The 26189-nt window shown below is 37.5% G+C and overlaps 1 protein-coding gene across 1 annotated transcript in view; it reads right to left on the bottom strand.

Moving 5' to 3' along the window:
- LOC126162159 (uncharacterized) overlaps nt 1-26189 on the bottom strand; it is a 352513-nt gene that overhangs the window by 33351 nt on the left and 292973 nt on the right. Inside the window, exons 8-9 of the mRNA XM_049918470.1 lie at nt 11365-11663; nt 1924-2003 (exon numbers count right to left, since the gene is read on the bottom strand). Coding sequence (XP_049774427.1) covers nt 1924-2003; nt 11365-11663 — 379 coding nt within the window. The remainder of the gene's footprint in view (nt 1-1923; nt 2004-11364; nt 11664-26189) is intronic.

Raw genomic sequence — 26189 nt, 5'->3', positions numbered from 1 at the left:
CCCTCACAGCCCCACAATGGTCCTTCACAAGCAGAGCTGTTCCATGGATGGTACCACCAGACACTTCTTCAGCTGCTGCACCTACCACAGGGGCCATAACCTACTCTGCCCACCCAGGCAATGTATAAAGCTAATCAACAATTTTTTTTTCAGATGGTACAGCAGACAGAAGACCTGGGCCACAGAATTATTGTAAAATCATTTGATAGATCCATGTTTCTTGAACAGGGTGCAGGAGATTTGCAGCATTGGCCCAGAACCAACTTTGCTCTTGTAATTTGCTTGATCCTGCCTCTGAGTCTTTGTTTACAGATTCGTTGCCTGCCCGGATGATGCAGCCTGCATGCCATCCAGTGGCCCAGGGTTCTGCATTGCCACCACCATGTCTCAGCCAGCACCAAGTGGACAACAGAAATCTTCCAGAGACAGTCCACTCCATGGCATGGCCTACCAAAGGACCGACATCCTGCATCATGACAACATTGTAGGTCAGCACCATGAAGATTGCAGTCCATTGTCAGAGGCAGAAGTATGCCCTCTGCCTTGTTTTTTGGCTGGTGTTCCAGGGCAGTTGCAAGGTGAATGCTGGGGCGTGAGCAGGGGCTCATCAACATCTAGCACATAGGTCCCTTTCTCTCATCGCTTGCTGCATCCACACCTCCCTCCCACCATCATAGCAGCAACCAACACTACACGGCAAGGGTGAGGAGTTTGTGGGAGAGGGGAGTTGGTGTGCTGGGACAGTTTCCAACTGGTGCACTTTGAGGAGTTTGCTGTCAGCCGTAAGTGCAGGCCAATCAGCAACCTCTATGATGCTACCAATGAGATGGCTTTCCATGTTGTAATAAGCAGTGGCCACAGGCAGCAACAGACAGGTCATGTTCAGTGTTGGCGTATGACATTTCTAGTATGGAGTTCCCTCACACAGGAACAAGTGTTTACTACAGTGATTGATAGTGTGGTGCCCATGACAGACATAGTCTTGTTGACACTGTATTCAATAATGCTTGCCTTGACAGGCCACTGCTTAGTTGTATCTGTCCACAAGCACATCCAATGAGCTGCTGCACAATTTTAGTTAAGTATTGCAGTGCAGTAAAGTGTATATTTGTGCGGCACTAATTTGTTTGCACTGCCACAGTTCCTCCATCCACCTCAGTGCAGCTAAACCCAATATGATGTGTGTGGGCTGTTCTACCTAGATGACCCATACCATCAAAAACATCTTGGATAGAAAAATCCTGGGGAAAAAGATCAAGAAGCACTTCCATGACATCAATATTACAAAGTGCTATAAATGGAATGAACTGCAGCCAAATGGTACAGATGGCAAGGGCCAAAGGATGAACACATCAAAAGGTGTTGCCTTCAGTTCTGATAATGAAGGTAATTCAGTTCTCCCATAGTAGCAGAAAATTTTAAAATTAGTTTTTTTAATGTGGCACAAAATTATAACAGGCAAAATAATGTGATGTAATAAGCCTGATTCACCAAGTAAACTACATCTCCTTTATCATAATTAACACAATACGCACATTCTGAATACAGTATTTTGAACTGAGAAAGTTGTCAAAGAGACAACAGATGGAACAAAGGTCATGTAGAAACAACATTGTGCACATTACCCAGCATTATCCCAAAGAATGTCACTACAAACATACAGAACCAGCAAGTATAATGTTTCTCTCTGATGGCAACTGTAAGAGACAGTTGACCTTAATACTTGTGCAATAGGCTCCAATCTCTATAGGAATAAACAGTAAAAATACACCAATAACTTGCATAAAGCATTTCTGTCAGAAAAAAATAATAACAACAATGATGAGGATGGTGATAGCAATAATAAAACTGACAAAAAATTACTATTTGAGGATCTGAGAACATCTGATGGTTAAGTGCTCATTTCATAATATTTATACTTACTGGTGATATAAAAGCATCTGTTGGTGTTTGATGAGTTGGGTTCTGTTTTTTCTTTGATGCCTTTGTTGGACTGCCAGTAGCTGTAACACAAACCGCATTTGATTAGTACTGCCACACAAAAATAAGTACAAGGTGACAATATCTTCAGTAGATCAAATGTAACTGCATTAACAGTAAACTATTACACTTCAAGGGAAATGAAGGAATGTTTTCTTCACATTATTATCATATGCTGCTAAGATTGTTCTATATGATACAAGCTCTCAAAAACTATTGCAGTTGATAAACGGTATCAGATTACACTGCTTTTAGTGTACAAATACATTATCTTAGAAAGACATTTATGATTATAACAGTGGTTGTGCTGTGAATGAAACTTACTATTGGCAGTGGATAACTACTACTGCACAATGAAAATAAAGGCTTTGAGAAACCATAAGTTACCATGTTAATGCTGCAGGTTTCTCAATGTGATTGACAGAATACATGTTGTTTAGATGTCCATGTTGACAGTTCTGTTTTTCTGGTCCCACAGTCTGAGACTTAGAAACACTCAGGTCTAGACTGTAACTGCTGTGAGCATATGTCCACCAAGATTTCACACTGTTCACATGTCTCACAAAATACTTAAGGCACTGCAGGAAAGTGTAACATGGGCAGGATTACAACACCCACAATGACAAATTCAAATTTCTGGGATGACATCAATCTGGACCAGGTGAAAAAGACTAGTGTAATGTCCTGCAGTTGGCAGGAAAGAACTAATAGTCAATTTCACCAAGCTTTATTATAATTAAAGATAAAACACCTTCTTGGCATACACTAAGTTTCTAAACAAAGAAACAAAACCCACAACTCCATGGTAGCAAATCAGATAAGGGAACAAGACAATGGAAGAAAATACTGACCAAAACTACTCTACAAAATACAATGTGCTACTACAAGACTACGGCGAGTGAATACAAGGCTAGGGCCGGTGTAAGTACTGGCCGGAGCTGTTTCTAGCAGTTGGTAAACACTGCTGGTCTGACAGTCTAGGTGTGCTTATAAAGCCAGGTCGGCAGAGAGCTATATCAGTAATATGAGTTCCGATTGGTGGAACACTGTCACATGCTGTCTGGTGAAGTTGTTCCGTGTTTATTTGGAAAGTCTGTTACTGTTTCTGTCTGCTGGTGATGTTTCTCTCTGCGCTGCTGGAAGGGGTTTAGCAACCCATCCTGCCTGTCAGTTCTGCGGGCCCTCTAACAATAAGGGGCCACTATGGCAACTAGCATGAAATTAGACAATGATTTTATATAATGGGCCTTGTCCGTCTACGTCTGTGCTTGCATCTTGCTACACAAAGTTTGGTTAAGTGGGCAATATCATGGATCTTAGAAACCCAACTGCTTCTATCAGTTTTCATTTTGGGAAAATATATTGAAGAACTTTAATACCCATACATATTTTGGTGAAGATGGAAGAAGAATTAAATAGCATACAATGGGATAAGGTAGTATTATATGAAATTTGGTATAAAATGGAGATCAAATTCAATTAAAATTAGCTGTGTGTTTCACAACAGAGAAACAGTGCAGGGAGGAAATTCCAGAGTAGGCTATATTGTAAAAATGAAAATCAATGACAGTATTATAGTCAGATACTGACGGAGTCTCAGACAGAATAGTGACACTTAATTTTTAAAAAAATAAAAGATATTAAATAGAAAGCATTCAAGTCAAAACATCAACATGTTCACATTATGATGAAGAACAGAAGCTGGTACATGACAGAAGAGTTGACAATATGATGATAATGGGAAATTTTAATGCACAAGTAGCAAGAAATGAAGAACACTTCTTAAGTGGAGAATTTTGGACACACCACAAGAAATGACAGATGTCATGTGACAGTAGAATTTTCTCAGAAGAACACCTTGTTGCCTTTAACACATTCTTTCAGAAGAAAAGAAGTACAAAAGGTTTTGATAAGGATCACATGGAATTAAAAACTGATTAGACTACAACTTATCAAAGAATAAAGAATATGTTCCAAATGTTACTTTGATTACAAATGGTCATAGACTCCCAAGATGTACAGTAAAAGTTGATATAAAGCTAGAAAGAAACAGATTCATCAGGCAGAAAGTCAGAAATGTAGATCATAAACAAAATTGTTTAGTAACATCAGATTAATTAAGCAAGAAGTTCATTACCTGAAAATTGTTGATCTTATAGACATGGACAAAAGGGAGAACTATTTGACAAAGGTGCTTATACAAACAGAAAAAATTTTGTAGGTAAGAAACAAGTGGAACGAAGCAGCTATTAAAGAGGAGGTTTCAAGAAAATTATAGTAACAGCACAGTAGGAACTGCAGAATTAAACAAAACTATTAATAAATTTAGATTAATTAGAGCATCTCAACAGTCATTCTTCTCACACTTCATATGCAACTGGAACAGAAAGAAATCCTAATGTGATATCATGCTAAGTACACAGTACAGTGCAGAGTGCATATGTAGATGTAGATACATGTTCAAGAGGATGCAAGAATAATTCCAAAAACTTTGTAAGCGAAATAAATGAAGACAACAAAGTTATTGATGGAGTAAAACAGAAATTTATGTTGCATATTTCATCAATTAAGATGGCTGACAACACTGATCAAATAGTACAAGCATTCTAAGCCTTATTTTAATCACAAAGTATTAGACTCAGTTAGAAACCAAATCTGCGCTAACATTCCTCGAGAAATCAGATACTGAGTTAACACGTCATTTGACTAAACAATATGTGTCAGTGGCACAGCTTCCATTAGCTTCAACAGTACAGTGATAAATTCAGAATTGAATGAGGTGTTTAGTTTAGTTTTTTGCATGTTCCATGGACCATACTTGCAACAACTCTCTACGATATTAAATATGCCAAGAGATTTACAAATACATTGTTGCATGGGGGATTTTGAACTGTTTGTACTTATATTTATTTGAATACTATGAAACACAACAGTACAAACTACATAAACATAGAAGTGTAAACTAATGGAGAATTTATGTCAATGTAAAACATGTTCAATGCAGCCACTATTTAGCCACTGTAGCTGTTCAAGAAAAACATTCATATTCCAACTACCTGCCAGCACAGATCTTCATTGTTTGAGTTGCACACTTCCACAACATGGACTCTGAGTTCCGCCAGATCTCAAGGAAGCACACAGAAGACTTCTTCTTCCAATTATCACCACAGAAAATAATTTTACGGTTTGGTGTTGGGACTGTGAGATGCTCAAATTTGACCACACTGAAGACTTCGAGGAAAGCAGTAAGGCAGCACTGTTTCACCAAAAGATTCATGCAAAAAGTCAAGAACAACATTGGCTGTGAGTGGTCAGGCTCCATCCTGCATAAACCACTGCATGTGCATTGGCTGTAGAGAGGCATTATATGGAGGAAAAAACAGGTTTCACAACAAGCCCATGTACCATTCAGAAATGACCATTTCATAGAAAAAAGAAGATCCAGTTAATCTGTCATTTGATATGGCAGCACAAACAGACACTTTTTGATTACAATTGTCCCTTTCATGAGACAACACTGGACATTCAATTGCCCAAAACCTCACATTTTGTTTATGAACCACACCACTGACATTGGCGTACGCCTTATCAGAGAACCAGACGTTGAATCCTTCCCCTTCCCTCTGCATTACCCCTAGCAGCAAACTTACATCTGTCTTCTTTCTGTAGACTGAGAAGAGTATGGAGCTCAGTCATTTTGAACAGGAATAATTTAAGGTCTGAATGGAGGCTGTGTTGAACAGATCGACAGGGTATGCCAAGTTCAGCTGCGGTTCTTCTTTGTTGACTTATAGGGTTGTGTAGATTGCCACTCTCACAGCTTCCACATTTTCAGGTGATTGGATTTGGGATAACATGGTCACTTTGGTTCCAACATTCCATTATTTTATAACTGGTGACGCAACCTATAGATTGTGTTTTTAGCGGAAGGTCACCTTGCTTTAAAATGTTGAAAGGGATGTCTGTGTAATACCCGCATTTTTATGGGTGCATATATTCCTCCTTTCTGTGTTAACTTGTGGACTATTTTTGTTTCTAGTGTTATTTTTATGAATGCTGCTATTTTTTTCAATTGTGCCTTATTCTTCACAACAATCTTTACAAAAGAGTAAATATACTGAAAAGATGTAATTAGAATGCATAATTCTTTAAATATTTGCCTATTTGCCTACATGATATCCTAAGATGGACACTAGATACTCACTTTTATTCATCATTGACCACAGATACAATGCAATAGGCTTCATCTCTCATATACCTTATCAATATACTTAATTACATACATTTAGCATACATTTTAATTTTCAACATATGTTCACAATCTGTAAATAAAAAAATTCTTTTGTATTATAAAATGGACTTTCAGCCAACTAGTTGTACAGCTTTTTTAAAAATAATTTACAAGACATGAACCACGCTGAGGATGGTAAGTTGTCAAATACTTTTAAGCAGCTGACTCTGGGGAATGGGCTGCTGTTACCAGTCTGTCTCTTGGAATATCCATTTTAATTTTTCCCTGTTAAAGATAGAAACTTGAAATTTAGAGAGGGTGTTGGCCTTACACTGTAGGCATCTTTTAAGAAGGGGCTTTTTGAAATTCCACCACTTAGGGGGTGAAATAGTTGATAAAAGTTTACGGAAAAAATGTCGCTATTAAGGCAATTTTGAAGCTAGACCTGAGAAAATTGGTGTTTGATTTCTTGGTCAGAAATAGATAAATATGTGTTTCAGTATTTTTGGAAACTTAACTCCAATGGGGTGAAATAGTGGGTGAAAGTTTTTTGAAAATAAGTCATTATTTTAAAAACTACTAAAGTATTTTTAAAGCTACTTTTATGAAAATTGGTATTTGACTTCTCAGTTACAAATAAAAAAATACACATTTTGATATATTTGGAAATGCATCCTTTAAGGGGGTGAAATATGGGATGAAATATTGTAAGAAATATTTCTTTATGAAAGCATTTTTAAAGCTAAATCAATGAGAATTTGAAATTGGTTTCACAGTTCAAAATAAAAAAAAAATATGTATCACTGTTTTTGGAAATTCAATCCCCATGGGGATGAAACAGGGGATTAAAGTTTTTATGGAAATATTTCACTATGCAAGCATTTTTGAAATGAAATCTATGAAAATTTGTATTAGCTGCTTCTTAGAAATTTAAAAAATACACATTCACTGTTTTGGAAATTCAGTGTCTAAGTTGAAATAGGGGATGAAATGTATAATGAAATTTTTTATTATGAAAACATTTTTAAATCTAAATCTATGGAAATTTCTATTTGGCTTCTCTATTAGAAATAAAAAAATACACATTTCACTTTTTTATTAAAATTGATACTTCACTTCTTAGTTAGATATAAAGAAATATGTGATAGGGGATGAAAGTTTCTATAGAAGTATCACCACAAGAATGCAGAAGGCATGAGTAATAATAAACTTGGACTCCAGTTACAAGAATCACTTTTTAGTCAGAAGTACATTTGGAAAAGACAATGCTTTTATGGCTTTGATTAGTACAAAAAATTTAGACAGTATTATAATTTGTGAACAACATAAAAATTCAATTAAAGAAAAAAATCAATGCAGAACATGCAGTCTGTTCGGGTGAAGGACCGGGCACTAATTTAGTCAATTATATACAAGGTAGAGTGCCCCTATATTGGCAATCTATAAGAAATGTGAGATTGGAGCAGTCTAAAATTAGCCAATTTTTAATATTCTGAAGTAACAAACCCTCTCAGTTCCCACATTAGGTATTTTGCAATCATAACTGATGTATTCTTCCCAAATAGGGCCCTCCCAGCCAACGATGCCACATGTTCTTTCCAGCTCAACTTAAGAGTCTAGATGGGATCCTAAAAGTTTAACTGTTCCATTTTCTACATTAAACAATGGGAAATACAAGATGGAATGTAACAATACCAGAGAAGGAAAGTTGCTACTCACCATACAGCGGAGATGCTGAGTCATGATAAGCACAATAAAAGATTCACACAATAATAGCTTTCGGCCGTTAATGCCTTTGTCAGCAGTAGACCTGTACACACACTCACGCAAACGCAACTTGCACAAACGTCTGCATTCTCAGAGAGCTGAAACTACCAGCTCTCTGAGACTGCAGATGTGCGTGCAAGTTCTGTTTGCATGAGTGTGTGTGTGCGTGTGTGTATGAGTGTCTACTGCTGACAAAGGCCTTAATGGCCAAAAGCTATGATTGTGTGAATCTTTTTATCGTGCCTATCATGACTCAGCATCTCCGCTATATGGTGAATAGCAACTTTCCTTCTCTGGTACCATTTTCTACATTATTAGACAGTCCTAACAGAAGGCAACAGGTCTTGCTAGGATTACACAGAGTCTGTAAGAGGAGAACCAATTCACTGCAGCATCTAGTGATTCCAGTGTGACATTTTTTGTAATACTGAGCTGTCTTATGAGTTGCAATTTTTGTTGCATCATTAGCACAGCAAATGACAGAGCAGGGAACAAGATGTGTCAAATCATTGATTGTAATTATGGAAAAAAAGGCACAAACCTGATCACTGTGGTATCCCTGTCTCAACAATTTTCATCCTAGAATGTCTGTTTCTCGTTGAGAAATATTGTTTTCTATTAGGGTTACAAATATTTTGGAAATTACAGATGTCTCCTTTTTTAAAAACTGGTATAACTTTTGAAATTTTTAATGATGCAGGGAAAATTCCAAACTGATGACTGCTGTTTAAAATGTATGCAAAATGTTCACAAAGCAAATGAATAGCTTTCTCTATGATGTAGTTGGATAGCCAGTAATTATCCATAGTTTTAGAGTTGGAGAATTTTTTATGCCTATTATAATATCAGTGGATGTGATAATTTGCCACTTAAAAGACTGCTGCACTGGCAGCTACTTGCCAAGTAGTTCACTTCAGATGTGTCAGATGAGATGATTCTATTTCCAGTTTCTTTCACTGAAGACACAAAAAACTCATTCAATTGATCTGGTTCATGTGACACTTCTTTTGTTGGTAGGAGAGTCTTCTTGTGAAATAATTTGCCATGCTACTTTGCACTTGTTTGAAGCAGTCTCTATAACTTTTCATAGGTTAACTGTTTTGCATGAATAAGTTTAATATTGTCCTTATAGCATGGTTCTGTGTGATGAATACTTTACGTCTACATGTAGAACTACTACTGGCAATAATTCCTTATGAATGAATTGGGCAAGGAGATATGATATCACTAAAACCATTCTCAGCATGCTTAGAGAAAGTCTTCAGATCCTTGAGAGTGTTGTTGTTGTTGTCTTCAGTCCTGAGACTGGTTTGATGCAGCTCTCCATGCTACTCTATCTTGTGCAAGCTTCTTCATCTCCCAGTACCTACTGCAACCTACATCCTTCTGAATCTGCTTAGTGTATTCATCTCATGGTCTCCCTCTTCGATTTTTACCCTCCACGCTGCCCTCCAATGCTAAATTTGTGATCTCTTGATGCCTCAGGATATGTCCTACCAACCGGTCCCTTCTTCTTGTCAAGTTGTGCCACAAACTCCTCTCCTCCCCAATTCTATTCAGTACTTCCTCATTAGTATGTGATCTACCCATCTAATCTTCAGCATTCTTCTGTAGCATCGCATTTCAAAATCTTCTATTCTCTTCTTGTCCAAACTATTTATCATCCATGTTTCACTTCCATACATGGCTACACTCCATACAAATACTTTCAGAAACGACTTCCTGACACTTAAATCTATACTCGATGTTAACAAATTTCTCTTCTTCAGAAATGCTTTCCTTGCCATTGCCAGTCTACATTTTATATCCTCTCTACTTTGACCATAATCAGTTAATTTGCTCCCCAAATAGCAAAACTCCTTTACTACTTTAAGTGTCTCATTTCCTAATCTAATTCCCTCAGCATCACCCGACTTAATTCAACTACATTCAATTATCCTCATTTTGCTTTTGTTGATGTTCATCTTATACCCTCCTTTCAAGACACTGTCAGTTCCGTTCAACTGCTCCTCCAAGTCCTTTGCTGTCTCTGACACAATTACAATGTCATCGGCGAACCTCAACATTTTTATTTCTTCTCCATGGACTTTAATACCTACTCCAAATTTTTCTTTTGTTTCCTTTACTGCTTGCTCAATATTTTGTTGTTGTTGTGGTCTTCAGTCCTGAGACTGGTGTGATGCAGCTCTCCACACTAATCTATCCAGTGCAAGCTCCTTCATCTCACAGTACCTACTGCAACCTACATCCTTCTGAATCTGCTTAGTGCATTCATCTCTTGGTCTCCCTCTATGATTTTTACCCTCCATGCTGCCCTCCAATGCTAAATTTGTGATCCCTTGATGCCTCAGAACATGTCCTACCAACCGGTCCCTTCTTCTAGTCAAGTTGTGCCACAAACTTGAGAGTGTGGAAAAATAAAAAAAGGAATAACGTCAAAGGAACATCTATACAAACCACCATCATTTTGTTGATAACAATGTACTATTTGTATCTGCCACACATAAATGTCAGAAACATATAGGAGAACTTCACAGAGCAAGTTTGAAAGTATTTCTGAAATACAATTTAACTAAAAAATGTATATATGAACACACAAAAATAGTACAAACTAATTACGATGTTATGGACCCAATTGTTCAGTTAAAGGTAATAACTGGGTGGTTAGAAAAAGGGAAAACAGAAGAGTAAAATGTGGTCTGAAGTGCATTGAGCAAATTAAGATGCTTTTCAAAACTAAACTTCTGATTTGTCTGTAAAGGAAAGCTTACAGTCAGTTTGTAATACTGTTTTTAACTTATTCCAGTGAGACACAGACTTTTAATGCAAAAAGATTAAAAACCTGATAGCTGCTCAGTGAGCAATGGAGAGATACATGTTAGGAATTACTTGGAGCAACAGGAAAGCATATAAATGAATCATCAAATGAACAAGAATTGAAGATTTAATTATGACTGTAATGAAAATGAAGTCAGCAGAACATATAGCTATGAGGATGGATGGTAGACAGACCAAGTACATTCTGTGCTAGATTCCATGAGAAAAGAAAAAAATCAAAATGACATCTTAATGAAAAGTGTGTAGATGACAAAAAATGTGCAAGAGCAACATAGATGTTTCTACCTGAATATGATGCATAGAAAAGTCTAGAGGAAACCTGTAGTTAACAGTTCATCTCAAATGATTATTATTGTTGTTGTTGTTATTGTTGTTGATGATGATGATGATGATGATGATGATGGTACTACTGTGCATTTGTTCTTCCATGGATTTTCATTGGTTCTAGATCAAGTTCACTGAGGCATGTGGAATGACGTATTTTGTTTCTTTTTCTTTAAACTCTTTTCATTATTTTGACAAAATTTGTATTTTTCAGACATACTCACCACCAGGTAAATTAGGGAGGGAGAAGTCATCAACAGCCTGCTGCTTTTGTGGTTTTGACAGGAGTCTTTTGCTGGTTGTAATCCACCCATCACCAGGAGGAGACTCATTAGGTTGGTGGGTATCTGGCGTACACACATCAAGCATCAGACTGCGATCCAAACGACGTATGAAGGTAGTACGTGGTGCCACATGAAGCATGGGAGTCGCATTTACTGAAGTTGTTGTTGGTAGAGGGCGATTTACTTCTCTAAGTTTCCCACCGGGCACAAGTGGTGACTTTTTCAGTGGTTCAGGAATCCTGTCAAATAAAACATTAATAATTTTATTTCTATGTCAACAAAATGCCATTATGTCATCTGAATTTTCCTTTTGTTACATTATCAATGGGGAACTGCAAAAATTGCTAGTAAGTAATGGTTCAGTCTTGAAATGTAGAGCACAAGAAAATCATAGCTGAGAGTAATTGCTATTTCCTTTTTTTAAAAGTCAGTATATAACACCCAAAATGTTGCTAACATTTTGTCATTACTTGCTTAAAAATATAATTACCTGGTATCTAATGCCATGTGGTGAAAAAGCCAAAGGCCAAAACTGGAGTGAAAACATAGAACAAGATGTTGAACACAAAAAATATGATTCCATTGTGTAAGAGATCAATTTCAGTAAATTGCCTTTGTACACATAAAACAGAGTTGTTATCGTATCTTTTATTTGCATTCATTTAAACCTCTTTAACACTGAGCTCCTCCCAAAAAATCTCAACTACACAAGACTGTTTGACAGTCTTAAATGATCTTGTTGAAAGAGCAGTGCAAGTTTCTACCTGTTATGAGAGTTGTCTTAACCACTGTTTTGCTTAGTACCTACAGTTAAATGCCCACAAACTGTCATAATTAATTAAGTCATACATCATGTGCAAATACGATTTTCTTGTAGCCTCTACCCTCGAGCAGGCATGCCATTTAAAAAAAAAAAAACATGAGGGGGTTAGGTTAGAGCCAGGCCTAACAAAACTCTACCATCTAGTGAGCAAGGTGTATGAGACAGGCGAAAGACCCTCAGACTTCAAGAAGAATATAATAATTCTAATCCCAAAGAAAGCAGGTGTTGACAGCTGTGAAAATTACCGAACTATCAGTTTAATAAGCCACGGCTGCAAAATACTAACACGAATTCTTTACAGATGAATGGAAAAACTGGTAGAAGCTGACCTCAGGGAAGATCAGTTTGGATTCCGTAGAAATGATGGAACACATGAGGCAGTACTGACCCTACAACTTATCTTAGAAAGTAGATTAAGGAAAGGTAAAGTTATGTTTCTAGCATTTGTAGACTTAGAGAAAGCTTTTGACAATGTTGACTGGAATACTCTCTTTCAGATTATGAAGGTGGCAGGGGTAAAATACAGGGAGCAAAAGGCTATTTACAACTTGTACACAAACCAGATGGCAGTTATAAGGGTCAAGGGGCATGAAAGGGAAGCAGTGGTTGGGAAGGGAATGAGACAGGGTTGTAGCCTATCCCCGCTGTTATTCAATCTATGTACTGAGCAAGCAGTAAAGGAAACAAAGAAAAATTTGGAGTAGGAATTAAAATCCATGAAGAAGAAATAAAAACTTTGAGGTTCGCCAATGCCATTGTAATTCTGTCAGAGATAGCAAAGGACTTGGAAGAGCAGTTGAACGGAATGGACAGTGTCTTGAAAGGAGGATATAAGATGAACATCAACAAAAGCAAAATGAGGATAATGGAATGTACTCGAATTAACTCGTGTGATGCTGCAGGAATTAGATTAGGAAATGAGACACTTAAAGTCGTAAAAGACTTTTGCTATTTGTGGAGCAAAATAACTGATGATGGTCGAAGTAGACAGGATATAAAATGTAGACTGGCAATGGCAAGGAAAGCATTTCTGAAGAAGAGAAATTTGTTAACATCGAGTATAGATTTAAGTGTCAGGAAGTCGTTTCTGAAAGTATTTGTATGGAGTGTAGCCATGTATGGAAGTGAAACGTGGACGATCTGTAGTTTGGACAAGAAGAGAATAGAAGGTTTCGAAATGTGGTGCTACAGAAGAATGCTGAAGATTAGATGGGTAGATCACATAACTAATGAGGAGGTACTGAATAGAATTGGGGAGAAGAGAAATTTGTGGCACAACTTGACTAGAAGAAGGGATTGGTTGGTAGGTCATAGTCTGAGGCATCAAGGGATCACCAATTTGGAGGGTAAAAATCGTAGAGGGAGACCAAGAGATGAATACACTAAACAGATTCAGAAGGATGTAGGTTGCAGTAGGTACTGGGAGATGAAGAAGCTTGCACAGGATAGAGTAGCATGGAGAGCTGCATCAAACCAGTCTCCGGACTGAAGACCACGACAACAACAACAACGAGGGGGATGTGTGGTGTACTCTACACACATGTAAAGAATAGCTGCTTTATGTTACCAAGATAAACATGTTGAACAAAATCACAGTTCCATGATAGTTTAATTAAACAAAGATAAAATACTTACATAACATGAGCTAAAGCACTGTTTAATTAACCATTAATGAAAAAACTTGCATTATATCACTCTGTTGCACAGACCAGTGCTACCCTACAGTAATGACCCACTCCAGCTATTAAGCAGCGCAATTGCATCAGCCCTGACAGTCACTGATTTGACAGTGGGATTGTGCTTCTAGCTTGTAATCTGGGTCATTTTCTTGCACAGATTGTAAATTTTTTCTCACCTAGCTTGCTGTTTATTTTATATTACTGCTGCTCTCTTGGATGTATGACAACACAATTTATCACTGTGTTAGCTGAAGCAATAATGAAGGAATAGATTGGGCTTGCAATGGCGAAATGACGATGGAACACTGCAAAACAATTTAATTTGTGGTTGGCATGCTATATATATAGGCATGCCTGCTGGATGAAAGAGACATGGACTGACTGAAGATACAAATTAACAAAAGACGCAACTGAAGGTAAATAAATATTGATTACAATTGTGATTTAAAAGGACTTAATTTCATCATTGCGAGACCCTTATCCTTTCTATTGGACCATTAATCCTTTCTTAGTGTTCAAAGACATAGGTAAGACATGTTTTCTTTTATTAATAATGGGATCATTTGTATTATAATTGGTAGATGAATTTTCAGCTGAACTAACACACTTTACTTATTATCAAAGTCAAAAGTAAGATCACTGTATAAATAAGTGTAAAATATGTTATTTGTATCTATTATGTTAAAGAATAGGTACAAAAGTTATTTTATTGCTTGAGTCAGATTCCAGAATGAAGAACAGGTAACATCTAAATGAAAATTAAGTGTCTTGTAAAGACCTTTTAAATCATAATTCATCTGAAAGTGATTTTTCCAAATACCAACAAACACTATTAAGCAATATTTGTACCATGAAGTTACTACAAAAATTCTAACATCACTCAACAAAAACTTCCATTTAGGGTTATCAACTATACACAACATTTCTTCACATTGCTTTAGCTGTACTATCTGGAGAGTAATTTAAAATATTGGTTTGATGTAAATAGATTAAAACTAAACATGAAAAACCCAACTTACATAGTTTAAAAGTAAACAAGCAAATTTAAACAACTTCCAAATTACCCATAAAAATCAGGAACCTAGGGAAGCAGAATCTGTCAAATTCCTGGGGATATTTTTAGAAAAAAAAATTATTCTGGTCTTCTCATACAAGGTACTTGAGAGACAAGTAAAACAGTTTTCCATTCAGAGCCAAGTGAAATGGACACTAGGAAAGTTGTTTACTGCAGCTGTTTTGAATCTGTTGTAAGATATAGAATAATCTTTCAGGGAAATGCAAGTAGTGTAAATAGAATATTATTTCTTCAAAAGACTATTATTAGAAATATGTGTAATATTAAGCTAGAGATTCAACCAACCTTTATTCAGGGATCTAAAATTTTTAACTATTCCATGTTATTACATTTCTGATCTGTTTGTCTTTATCCACATCAACCCAGAATTATTTATTGAAAACTATTTGAAACATATGCATGAAACAAGAAACAAAGTTAACTTTATGTCACCATCTCATGGACTAAAACTCTACTCTCATGCTCCTCAACACATGGCTTCAAAAATTTACAATAAATTAAAAAAAACTTTCACAGCATGGAACTAGGTTTTTTGGAGATAAAATGCACTATCCTAATGCAAAAATGTTGTTATCTGCTCATGGAGTTCTGAAATGATGATGAAGATTCTTTGTACAGTAATGAAACAAATTTGTAGTGACTTTTCTAAATTAAATTTTTTTGTTCTTTGTTTGACATGTTGTATGTATCTCTGGTACATTATCTATACTGAGAAGTCTCCTGTACTTTAAATCAATGATTTATATATGTACATTATTACACAATAAAATTCTGATTCTGATCCTGTATTACACAAAAAAAATAGAGATTGAGAGTGTGCACAACATGCTAACACCTTGATCTTCATCTCTTCAAATTGAGAAATACTTTGACTGCAAACCAGAGTGAACTGATTTTCTTGATTAGCTTAGCTATGTATTTACACAATTTTGGCTTGTTGTCCAACTGATATCCAAAGAACTTTGTACATAACATACCAGTTAGTGTAGAACAATTCATGTCTATTGCTGCTACCAGTAGATTATGTTTGCATTTATTTAAAAAAATATTATGGTATGAGGTTTTTTAGGATGAAGAGAAATATTTTCTTTGAAAACTCGTATTTAGGACATTAACTATGATGTATATTACCTGAATGCTGTACTCTCATGGTTCTCGGTGTTTCTCTGAGGTAACAAGCAGCTCCCCTACTGTCTGCCATTGATATAAAAGTATATGTTGCACTTTCCATTAAATAAGTTATCTCTCAATGTCAACACCATTTAGACACAAGAAATTTGTTCCTCACCACTCTGGTCATTAATTTTGAATACTATCACTGTAATGTTTTCAGTTCTGTGCTTTATAACTGTGGGTACTTAGTGTAGACCAAAAATAAACTGGTTACCCATTTGTTCATGATGTAAGTACAGTTCTTCTAGTTTCATGTATCTGCCAGTAACTGTTATGTGCAAGGTTTATTAGACCAATGGTGAACCTGAAATCATGAATTTCTTGACTGTAATAGAATCAGTACCTAAGTAACTACTATTTGGTATTCAAACAAGGCAGTGTCCATTCCAAAAATTTTCCTACTGACATCTGTCTCCTTTAGGGTCCATGCAATTTTTCTTTATAAAGACATTACTTTTCAGTATGATTGTTGCCATTTATTAACATTCATCTCTTTAAAACATAAATCTATGCAGCAGATGGCACAACTCAAAACTATGATGGTCACTTATATTCGAGGTAACCACGTCTCATACATCAGGATATAGTATGTTATTGTAATTTGTTAACCAATAAGTCACAAAGGCAGACCCAGAAGACTATCAAAAATTGTCTGTATATCTTACGTACAGGCATCAGTTCTTGAAAACTTAATAGATAAAAAGGTATTTCTCCAAGGCATTTCATATTTTTACAGCCCATTATATCTTATCCTACCTACCTAGCAACTTAACTCTCTTATGATCAAAACACATTTATTAAATTCTCATGTTTTTCATGTGGATTTTAAAAAAATGTTTATTTTTATGATTTACCTTCCACAATAATTTTCAAATGCCACCACAAATTATACACAGTTTAAGAATGAATTACTACGAAATATTTACTTTAATGATTTACAGTGCATTACAATAATTATTAACTGACCCATATACAGTGTACATTATTAAGAATGAATTTCTTTAAACTTCAATTTCTTGCCGATCATATCAGTTCTGTGTTTTCACTCTTGTCCTCTTGAGTTGTCTTCTTATGGATTTTCAAACTCCTCTTGTTTTTAACTTCTAATAATCCTTTCAACTCAACTACCTTTATAATGTTTTCATCATGCCCTCTTCGCTCTTCTGTCTCCATCCTGTTCTATGGAAACTGATTCTGCTAATCCCAAACACCTCCTGCCAACTGGAGTAATTTCTTTTGTTACTGTTCTACTACCTCATTGTCTTCCAAACAATATACGTGTTAATTATCCTCTGTAGCAAAAGTGATCTCCGTTGGGAGAGGGATTATTTGTCAGTGACAGACACTAACATTTACACTTACATATTTAACATACATCTACATCTGCACTCTACAAATGACCATGCCAGGAGCGGTGGAGAGTACATAGTGTGCCACAATAATCTTCCCCTTCTTATTCTATTTGCAAATGGTGCACAGGAAAATTGACTGCCAGTCCCATTCTGCATAAATCTGAATTTAGCTTCATTGTCATTATGTGAAATATACATTGGAGGAAGTAGTATATTTCTTGACTAATTCTGGAACATGGTCTCTTGGAAGTTTTTGAGCAAGAGTCTCTGCAATGCCAGTCATCTTAGGTGTAATGTCTCCTGCCACACTTGTTTGATGTACATTTCTATTACCATCCCATGCTCATAAAACAACCCTTTGACAAACCATGCAGCTCATCTTTCAGCATTTCTCTTTACAGTTAATCCAACTTGGTAAGGATCGCAGACTGATGAATATTTCTCAAGTACGGAGGTAGTTTAGCCCTATAGCACATGATACAGGCCCTGCACTATCTGGAACCCAGGTCTGCAGCTCACATGACAGCTGAATAGGTCTACAAGTGGCTCACAGCTAACATTTTCCTCATAAAAACTCATATTATGCAGTTTCAAAAAGCAATAATAACCTTTTAGCACCAGAAACAGACATTAATAGTCATACACTGAATGAAGCACAGGGCATATAGTTTCTTGGAATCCTTATGAATAACAAGTTAAAATTGAGTCTTCTCACAGAGTTGATCTAAAAATAAGAGTCTTGGCATATTTCACATATTTTCACTTCCTGTGTCTTACAGAATTAACTTCTGGGGCAGAGCATGTAAAGTAAGTAAAATGCATGTTCATCAGAATCAATCATTAAGAATATTATGTAAAGTAGATAACCTTACATCTTACAGAAGTCATTTAAGGCTCTTGTAATTCTTACACTCATTTCCCAATACATTTACTTCTTAATGGTTTTTGTTGTTGATAATAAAAGTCAGTTCCAACTGAATTATGATATACATAGTTACAATACAAGACATAATAAATTTATTCCTTGATAAAGGAATTAGCACATTCATCAAAATATAAAAGGTGTTAGAGATAAAGTTAATGAAATGCTCGCTGATGTTGATTCTGACATTACTTGTATATCAGAGCACCACTTAAACAATGTGGTAGTTCAAACACTTCCTATACTGGGATAAATATTAGCTGTCTATTTTTCACAGAGATCTTTGCAGAGTAGGGGATTGACTTTGTATGTGAAAGACAATACTTCATTTGAATCTACTGACATATCAAAGCACTGGACCAAACAGGTTACTGAATGCCATGCAAGAGTAGTTGAATTTAGTGAAACTGCACTTTTAATTATAATTGCCTATACATCTCCTAACTCTGCTTTGAAGGCATTTCTGTTCAAGCCTAAGAGATTAATTAGTTAACTTCATAGAGAGTACCAATGATTAGCTGTATTTGGTGACTTTAATATTAATTTTATAAGTGACTGTGCAAGAAAAAGAATGCTAGAAATGCTAGAAGATATCCTAAATTCATATCACCTGATGCAGACTGTACTTTTTCCCTTCAGAGTGCAGGAGAACAGTAGCACAGCTATAGACAACATTCATGTTCGTCCTTCATCACCAGAGGTGCATTCTGGTAGTAAAAGGGTAAATTGCCTTTCAGGCCATTATTAACACTAGAAGTAATTTGTGCGTACACATGCACACACACACACACACACACACACACACACACACACACACACACACACACACCATTGTTAAATATAATTACAAACTATTATGAAATGTTAATCCAAGTGGCAACAGAGACATTTGAAACCTCATTAAATAATAAGAATGGCTTGAATTTTATAGTGCGGGTAATATAGACAATAAATACACTACTGTTTGTAAAAAGTGAAACACTCAAAAGTAACAGTCTGCAACATGCCACAAAAAGTGGATGTGTAGAACAGTGGAACCATAATAAGTGATTTAAATGACAGAGAGGTGGCTTCCATGTAGGCCCAATGGTGCCCTCATTTGTGTGACTGGACAGGTCAGTGTTATGCAATGCTGAATTTGTGCAGAGTCATCATACAAAGTGGAAATATGTAACCAAGTGCCACTATGCCTCACCAACATCATATGGTGCACAGTGGAATGTTGGCATGTGAGGACATTTAAATGGGCCAGAACGATTGGTCTCCACGAGGCATGTCTGTCATTAAGTGACATTGTGGCTTGTAAAGGCACATTGCTTCAACAGGGAAGCATATGTGGAACCAGTGGAGAGAAGAGGGCTGTACACAATGCCAACAGGGTACTGGAAGACACAATGTGACCACTGCACAAGATGACTACCATATTGTCTGGTTGGTCGTAACTGACAGAACAGCTTCATCCACAATTTTGGTGCAACTTTGGAACACTGCAATGGGTGTGTACATGGTTGCATCAATGGTCTCATGGTATCTCCTGTGGGTGGCATGCATGCCATTTTGTCAACTTCCATTGACCAGAACCCACAAGGCCGCAGACTGCAATGGGAATATGAAAGCCAACACTCGTGTGATGAGTGGCAAAATGTAGCATTTTCAGATGAGTCCTGCTTCAACTTGTCCTACCGTGATGGCTGCACTGGTATTGAGCCACCATGGTGAACTCAATCAGGCAGACTGTATTGTTGAGCAGCATAGTGGACAAACATCAGTTGTGATGGTTTAGGGTTGTTGTTGTTGTGGTCTTCAGTCCTGAGACTGGTTTGATGCAGCTCTCCATGCTACTCTATCCTGTGCAAGCTTCTTCATCTCCCAGTATCTACTGCAACCTACATCCTTCTGAATCTGCTTAGTGTATTCATCTCTTGGTCTCCCTCTACGATTTTTACCCTCCACACTGCCCTCCAATGCTAAATTTGTGATCCCTTGATGCCTCAAAACATGTCCTATCAACCGATCCCTTCTTCTAGTCAAGTTGTGCCACAAACTTCTCTTCTCCCCAATCCTATTCAATACCTCCTCATTAGTTACGTGATCTACCCACCTTATCTTCAGCATTCTTCTGTAGCACCACATTTCGAAAGCTTCTATTCTCTTCTTGTCCAAACTAGTTATCGTCCATGTTTCACTTCCATACATGGCTACACTCCATACAAATACTTTCAGAAACGACTTCCTGACACTTAAATCTATACTCGATGTTAACAAATTCCTCTTCTTGAGAAACGCTTTCCTTGCCATTGCCAGTCTACATTTTATATCCTCTCTACTTCGACCATCATCGGTTATATTACTCCCTAAATAGCAAAACTCCTTTACTACTTTAAGTGTCTCATTTCCTAATCTAATTCCCTCAGCATCACCCGACTTAATTTGACTACATTCCATTATCCTCGTTTTGCTTTTGTTGATGTTCATCTTATATCCTTCTTTCAAGACACTGTCCATTCCGTTCAACTGCTCTTCCAAGTCCTTTGCTGTCTGTGACAGAATTACAATGTCATCGGCAAACCTCAAAGTTTTTACTTCTTCTCCATGAATTTTAATACCTACTCCGAATTTTTCTTTTGTTTCCTTTACTGCTTGCTCAATATACAGATTGAATAACATCGGGGAGAGGCTACAACCCTGTCTTACTCCTTTCCCAACCACTGCTTCCCTTTCATGCCCCTCGACTCTTATAACTGCCATCTGGTTTCTGTACAAACTGTAAATAGCCTTTCGCTCCCTGTATTTTACCCCTGCCACCTTCAGAATTTGAAAGAGAATATTCCAGTTAACATTGTCAAAAGCTTTCTCTAAGTCTACAAATGCTAGAAACGTAGGCTTGCCTTTTCTTAATCTTTCTTCCAAGATAAGTCGTAAGGTCAGTATTGCCTCACGTGTTCCAACATTTCTACGGAATCCAAACTGATCTTCCCCGAGGTCGGCTTCTACCAGTTTTTCCATTCGTCTGTAAAGAATTCGCGTTAGTATTTTGCAGCTGTGACTTATTAAACTGATAGTTCGGTAATTTTCACATCTGTCAACACCTGCTTTCTTTGGGATTGGAATTATTATATTCTTCTTGAAGTCTGAGGGTATTTCGCCTGTCTCATACATCGTGCTCACCAGATGGTAGAGTTTTGTCATGACTGGCTCTCCCGAGGCCATCAGTAGTTCAAATGGAATGTTGTCTACTCCCGGGGCCTTGTTTCGACTCAGGTCTTTCAGTGCTCTGTCAAACTCTTCACGCAGTATCTTATCTCCCATTTCATCTTCATCTACATCCTCTTCCATTTCCATAATATTGTCCTCAAGTACATCGCTCTTGTATAAACCCTCTATATACTCCTTCCACCTTTCTGCCTTCCCTTCTTTGCTCATAACTGGGTTGCCATCTGAGCTCTTGATATTCATACAAGTGGCTCTCTTCTCTCCAAAGGTCTCTTTAATTTTCCTGTAGGCAGTATCTATCTTACCCCTAGTGAGACAAGCCTCTACATCCTTACATTTGTCCTCTAGCCATCCCTGCTTAGCCATTTTGCACTTCCTGTCGATATAATTTTTGAGACGTCTGTATTCCTTTTTGCCTGCTTCATTTACTGCATTTTTGTATTTTCTCCTTTCATCAATTAAATTCAATATTTCTTCTGTTACCCAAGGATTTCTATTAGCCCTCGTCTTTTTACCTACTTGATCTTCTGCTGCCTTCACTACTTCATCTCTCAGAGCTACCCATTCTTCTTCTACTGTATTTCTTTCCCCCATTCCTGTCAATTGTTCCCTTATGCTCTCCCTGAAACTCTCTACAACCTCTGGTTCTTTCAGTTTTTCCAGGTCCCATCTCCTTAAATTCCCACCTTTTTGCAGTTTCTTCAGTTTCAATCTGCAGTTCATAACCAATAGATTGTGGTCAGAATCCACATCTGCCCCAGGAAATGTCTTACAATTTAAAACCTGGTTCCTAAATCTCTGTCTTACCATTATATAATCTATCTGATACCTACTAGTATCTCCAGGATTCTTCCACGTATACAACCTTCTTTTATGATTCTTGAACCAAGTGTTGGCTATGATTAAGTTATGCTCTGTGCAAAATTCTACAAGGCGGCTTCCTCTTTCATTCCTTCCCCCCAATCCATATTCACCTACTATGTTTCCTTCTCTCCCTTTTCCTACTGACGAATTCCAGTCACCCATGACTATTAAATTTTCGTCTCCTTTCACTACCTGAATAATTTCTTTTATCTCGTCATACATTTCATCTATTTCTTCATCATCTGCAGAGGTAGTTGGCATATAAACTTGTACTACTGTAGTAGGCATGGGCTTTGTGTCTATCTTGGCCACAATAATGCGTTCACTATGCTGTTTGTAGTAGCTAACCCGCACTCCTATTTTTTTATTCATTATTAAACCTACTCCTGCATTACCCCTATTTGATTTTGTATTTATAACCCTGTAATCACCTGACCAAAAGTCTTGTTCCTCCTGCCACCGAACTTCACTAATTCCCACTATATCTAACTTTAACCTATCCATTTCCCTTTTTAAATTTTCTAACCTACCTGCCCGATTAAGGGATCTGACATTCCACGCTCCGATCCGTAGAACGCCAGTTTTCTTTCTCCTGATAACGACGTCCTCCTGAGTAGTCCCCGCCCGGAGATCCGAATGGGGGACTATTTTACCTCCGGTTTAGGGTACCACTGCCTAAAACACACAATCTTGCCTCTTATGTCTTGAGAGTACTAGTCTGAACAGCTATTCGTACATCAGGGAGTTTACAGTGCAAGGCTCTGCCCCTCCTGCAGGCCATTCCACAAGCCATATTTCAGCATGGTTACACCTGGCAACATGTGGCGAGGAATGTGCAATCCTCCTTCAAAGAATGACAGATACCTCTGCTTTCCTGGCCTATGTGTTTCCCTGACATGTCACCCATTGACCACGTCTGGGATATGGTTGGCCACTAGCTTGTTCATTCAGGTTCTCCTGTAGCTATAGTTGATGCTTTGTGGACACACCTACAAACCATGTGGCAGAGTATTCCTCAACAGCATATCCAGACACTCTGATTCAATACCATGATGTCCAACAGTTCTGATTGCAGCACATGGTGGTGCTACTTAATTCTGAATTTCTCTGGTCACAGTGAATGGGCAGGCCTGTAGTACTAATCATTAGTGTCATGTCCTCAATTGGTGGAATAAATTTCATGGCGAGCACATCTCTTAGTCTTTGTGTTTCACTTTTACCAAACAGGAGTGTACATTGCTTTTCTCAACATATTTCTCATGTGCCTAGAAAGTATCTTTCCGTTAGAACATTTAAAACAGAGTGCTGGCACTAATGGGTGACCTTGACAGCTGACTAATGGATAAAGATAACATTTAGAACAAAGTGGGAATTGTCTCAGAATGTTAGGGACAGTAACAATTGAGCTCTAGTGGTTGACTACAAACAGTGCTGTAAGGGCCATAAAACTGTTATTAGGAAGGCAAAAAGCATGTGTTATGCAAAATGCTCAGTCATGAAGAAAGTGTCTGACCAACAGCACAAGGTCAACGATATAAAGCCAATATGTAGTAAACATTTTTTTTACTGATATGTTCAATATAAGTACAGTATTTAACAACTATTTTCTGAATATAGCTGGTGAATTAAATGAAAACTCGATTTCTACAGGAAATCGTATAACTCTCTTAAAGAAAGGCTTTCCAAGACTTCCAGATTTCCAGTCTGAAAACACAGCTCCATGATACTAACAAGACTGAGTCAATAATTAAACTGCTGAAGACTCATGGCTCTACAGATATTGTAGGGTATCTAGGAGGATATTAAAACATTGTGCTCCATATGTTAGCCCACTACTTAGCCATATCTGTAATTTTTCCTTTAGGAATGGTTAGTTTTCTGAATGATTAAAGTACTCAAACTACTTTATAGAAAAGGAAACCTATTTCTATGTCATTGGTGTTTGCAAAAGTTGTTGAAAAGGCTATGTATGTAGTTGACCATTTCAGTTCACACACGTTTGTTGTCAGAAATACAGATTGGTTTCAGAAGATGTTTAACAATAGAAAATGCTACATTTTCTTTTTTCAGTGAGACACTGGACAATTTAAACAAAAAGGTTGTGAACACTAGGTATCATCTTTGATTTAACTAAGGCCTTTGACTGTGTTGACCACAAATTACTGCAGAAGTTGGACTTTTACCAGTCTGGAAAAAGAGGAGTATGTCACAGTTCATTCCTCTCATACTTTAAGAACAGACAGCAAAAGGTCATTCTCCTCAGTAATTAGAGAGGGAAGCGGCATCTGGTTCAGGCATGGTTATTTACAATTACAACAGTGCATATGGAGTACACAAAATGATTACATTTACAGATTAGTAACACAAGCAGTTCTGAGGTACCAGGTGTCAACTCATGCTGCCATTAGTATGTGATGTAGCCTCCACAGGCAACAAAGGCACTGACTATGGAGTCCAATCAATCATACAGATAATGAATGCTGTCCTAGGGTATATTATGCCATGCCTGCTTAACCTGTTCATGAAAGTCTGAAAGAGTTGTTGGCTGATGAGTTGCACGAATCACTTCTCATCCCATCATATCCAATATGTTCTCTGTTGAAGACCAGTTTGGAGATTGTGCTCACCAGGGAAGTTATGGCACATCTTGCAGAGCACATTGAGCTTCAAGGGCAGTGTGTGGGCGAGCATTATCCTGCTGGAACAACACATCATCTTCCTGTTGCAAGAATGGCAAAAGAATAGGTCTATCAACATTCTGCACACACCAAGCACTGGTAAGTGTCCCCTCTAGAAACACCAAAGTTGATTTGAGAGTTGTAGCTTATCACACCCGACATCATAAGGCCTGAGATGGGCCAAGTGTGTCTCAGACGAATGCCGTCTACAAGGTAGTGCTCACCAGGTTTCTGTCATATGTGCAAATGACCATCACTGCATGCAGGCAGAATCTGCTTTCATTGCTGCAGACAATGGTGTGCAGTTCCATCTTCCAAGTAATTCACTGACAACATCAGTTGAGCCATACACGTTTTCACTGTGGCATGGATGGAAGACAGGGTAGAGGTGTACATGTCCGTAGTCCGTCTGCTGATAACTGGTTTGCAACAGTTCATGTTAATACATCTGGGCTCACAAGCTCTCTTATCTGTGATGTGGCAGCTGTATGATCTGCCACAGCTGGTCTTGCAATACGATGATCCTTGTGGGGATCTGTACTGCATGGATCTCAAGAACTTCATCTACAGGTGTGAGAATGTTTACATGATCGCTGATATCAGCATCATTGCGCAACTGATGCAGCATGATGAACTTGTGTGACAGTTCTCCAAAAGAACCATCCTATCACTTGGAAGCCACAATTTGACCCCTTTCAAACTTGCTCAGTTGGCTGTTGGAAACACAAGTGCATCCAAAAGTAGTAAACTCGGCAAGATGACATCAGTTTTGATGTAATTCTCTGACAACATCAGTTGAGCCATGCACATTTACACTGTGGCATGAATGGAAGACAGGTTAGAGGTATACGTGTCTGTAGTCTGTCTGCTGATAACTGGTTCGCAACAGTTCATGTTAATACATCTGGGCTCAGATGCTCTCTTATCTGTGATGTGGCAGCTGTATGATCTGCCACAGTTGGTCTTGCTATATGATGATCCTTGTG

Source organism: Schistocerca cancellata, chromosome 2, assembly GCF_023864275.1.
Source record: "Schistocerca cancellata isolate TAMUIC-IGC-003103 chromosome 2, iqSchCanc2.1, whole genome shotgun sequence".
NCBI classification, from domain to species: Eukaryota; Metazoa; Arthropoda; class Insecta; order Orthoptera; family Acrididae; genus Schistocerca; species Schistocerca cancellata.
The sequence above is the reverse complement of the archived record's forward strand: the minus strand, read 5'-3'. Positions and strand labels throughout refer to the sequence as shown.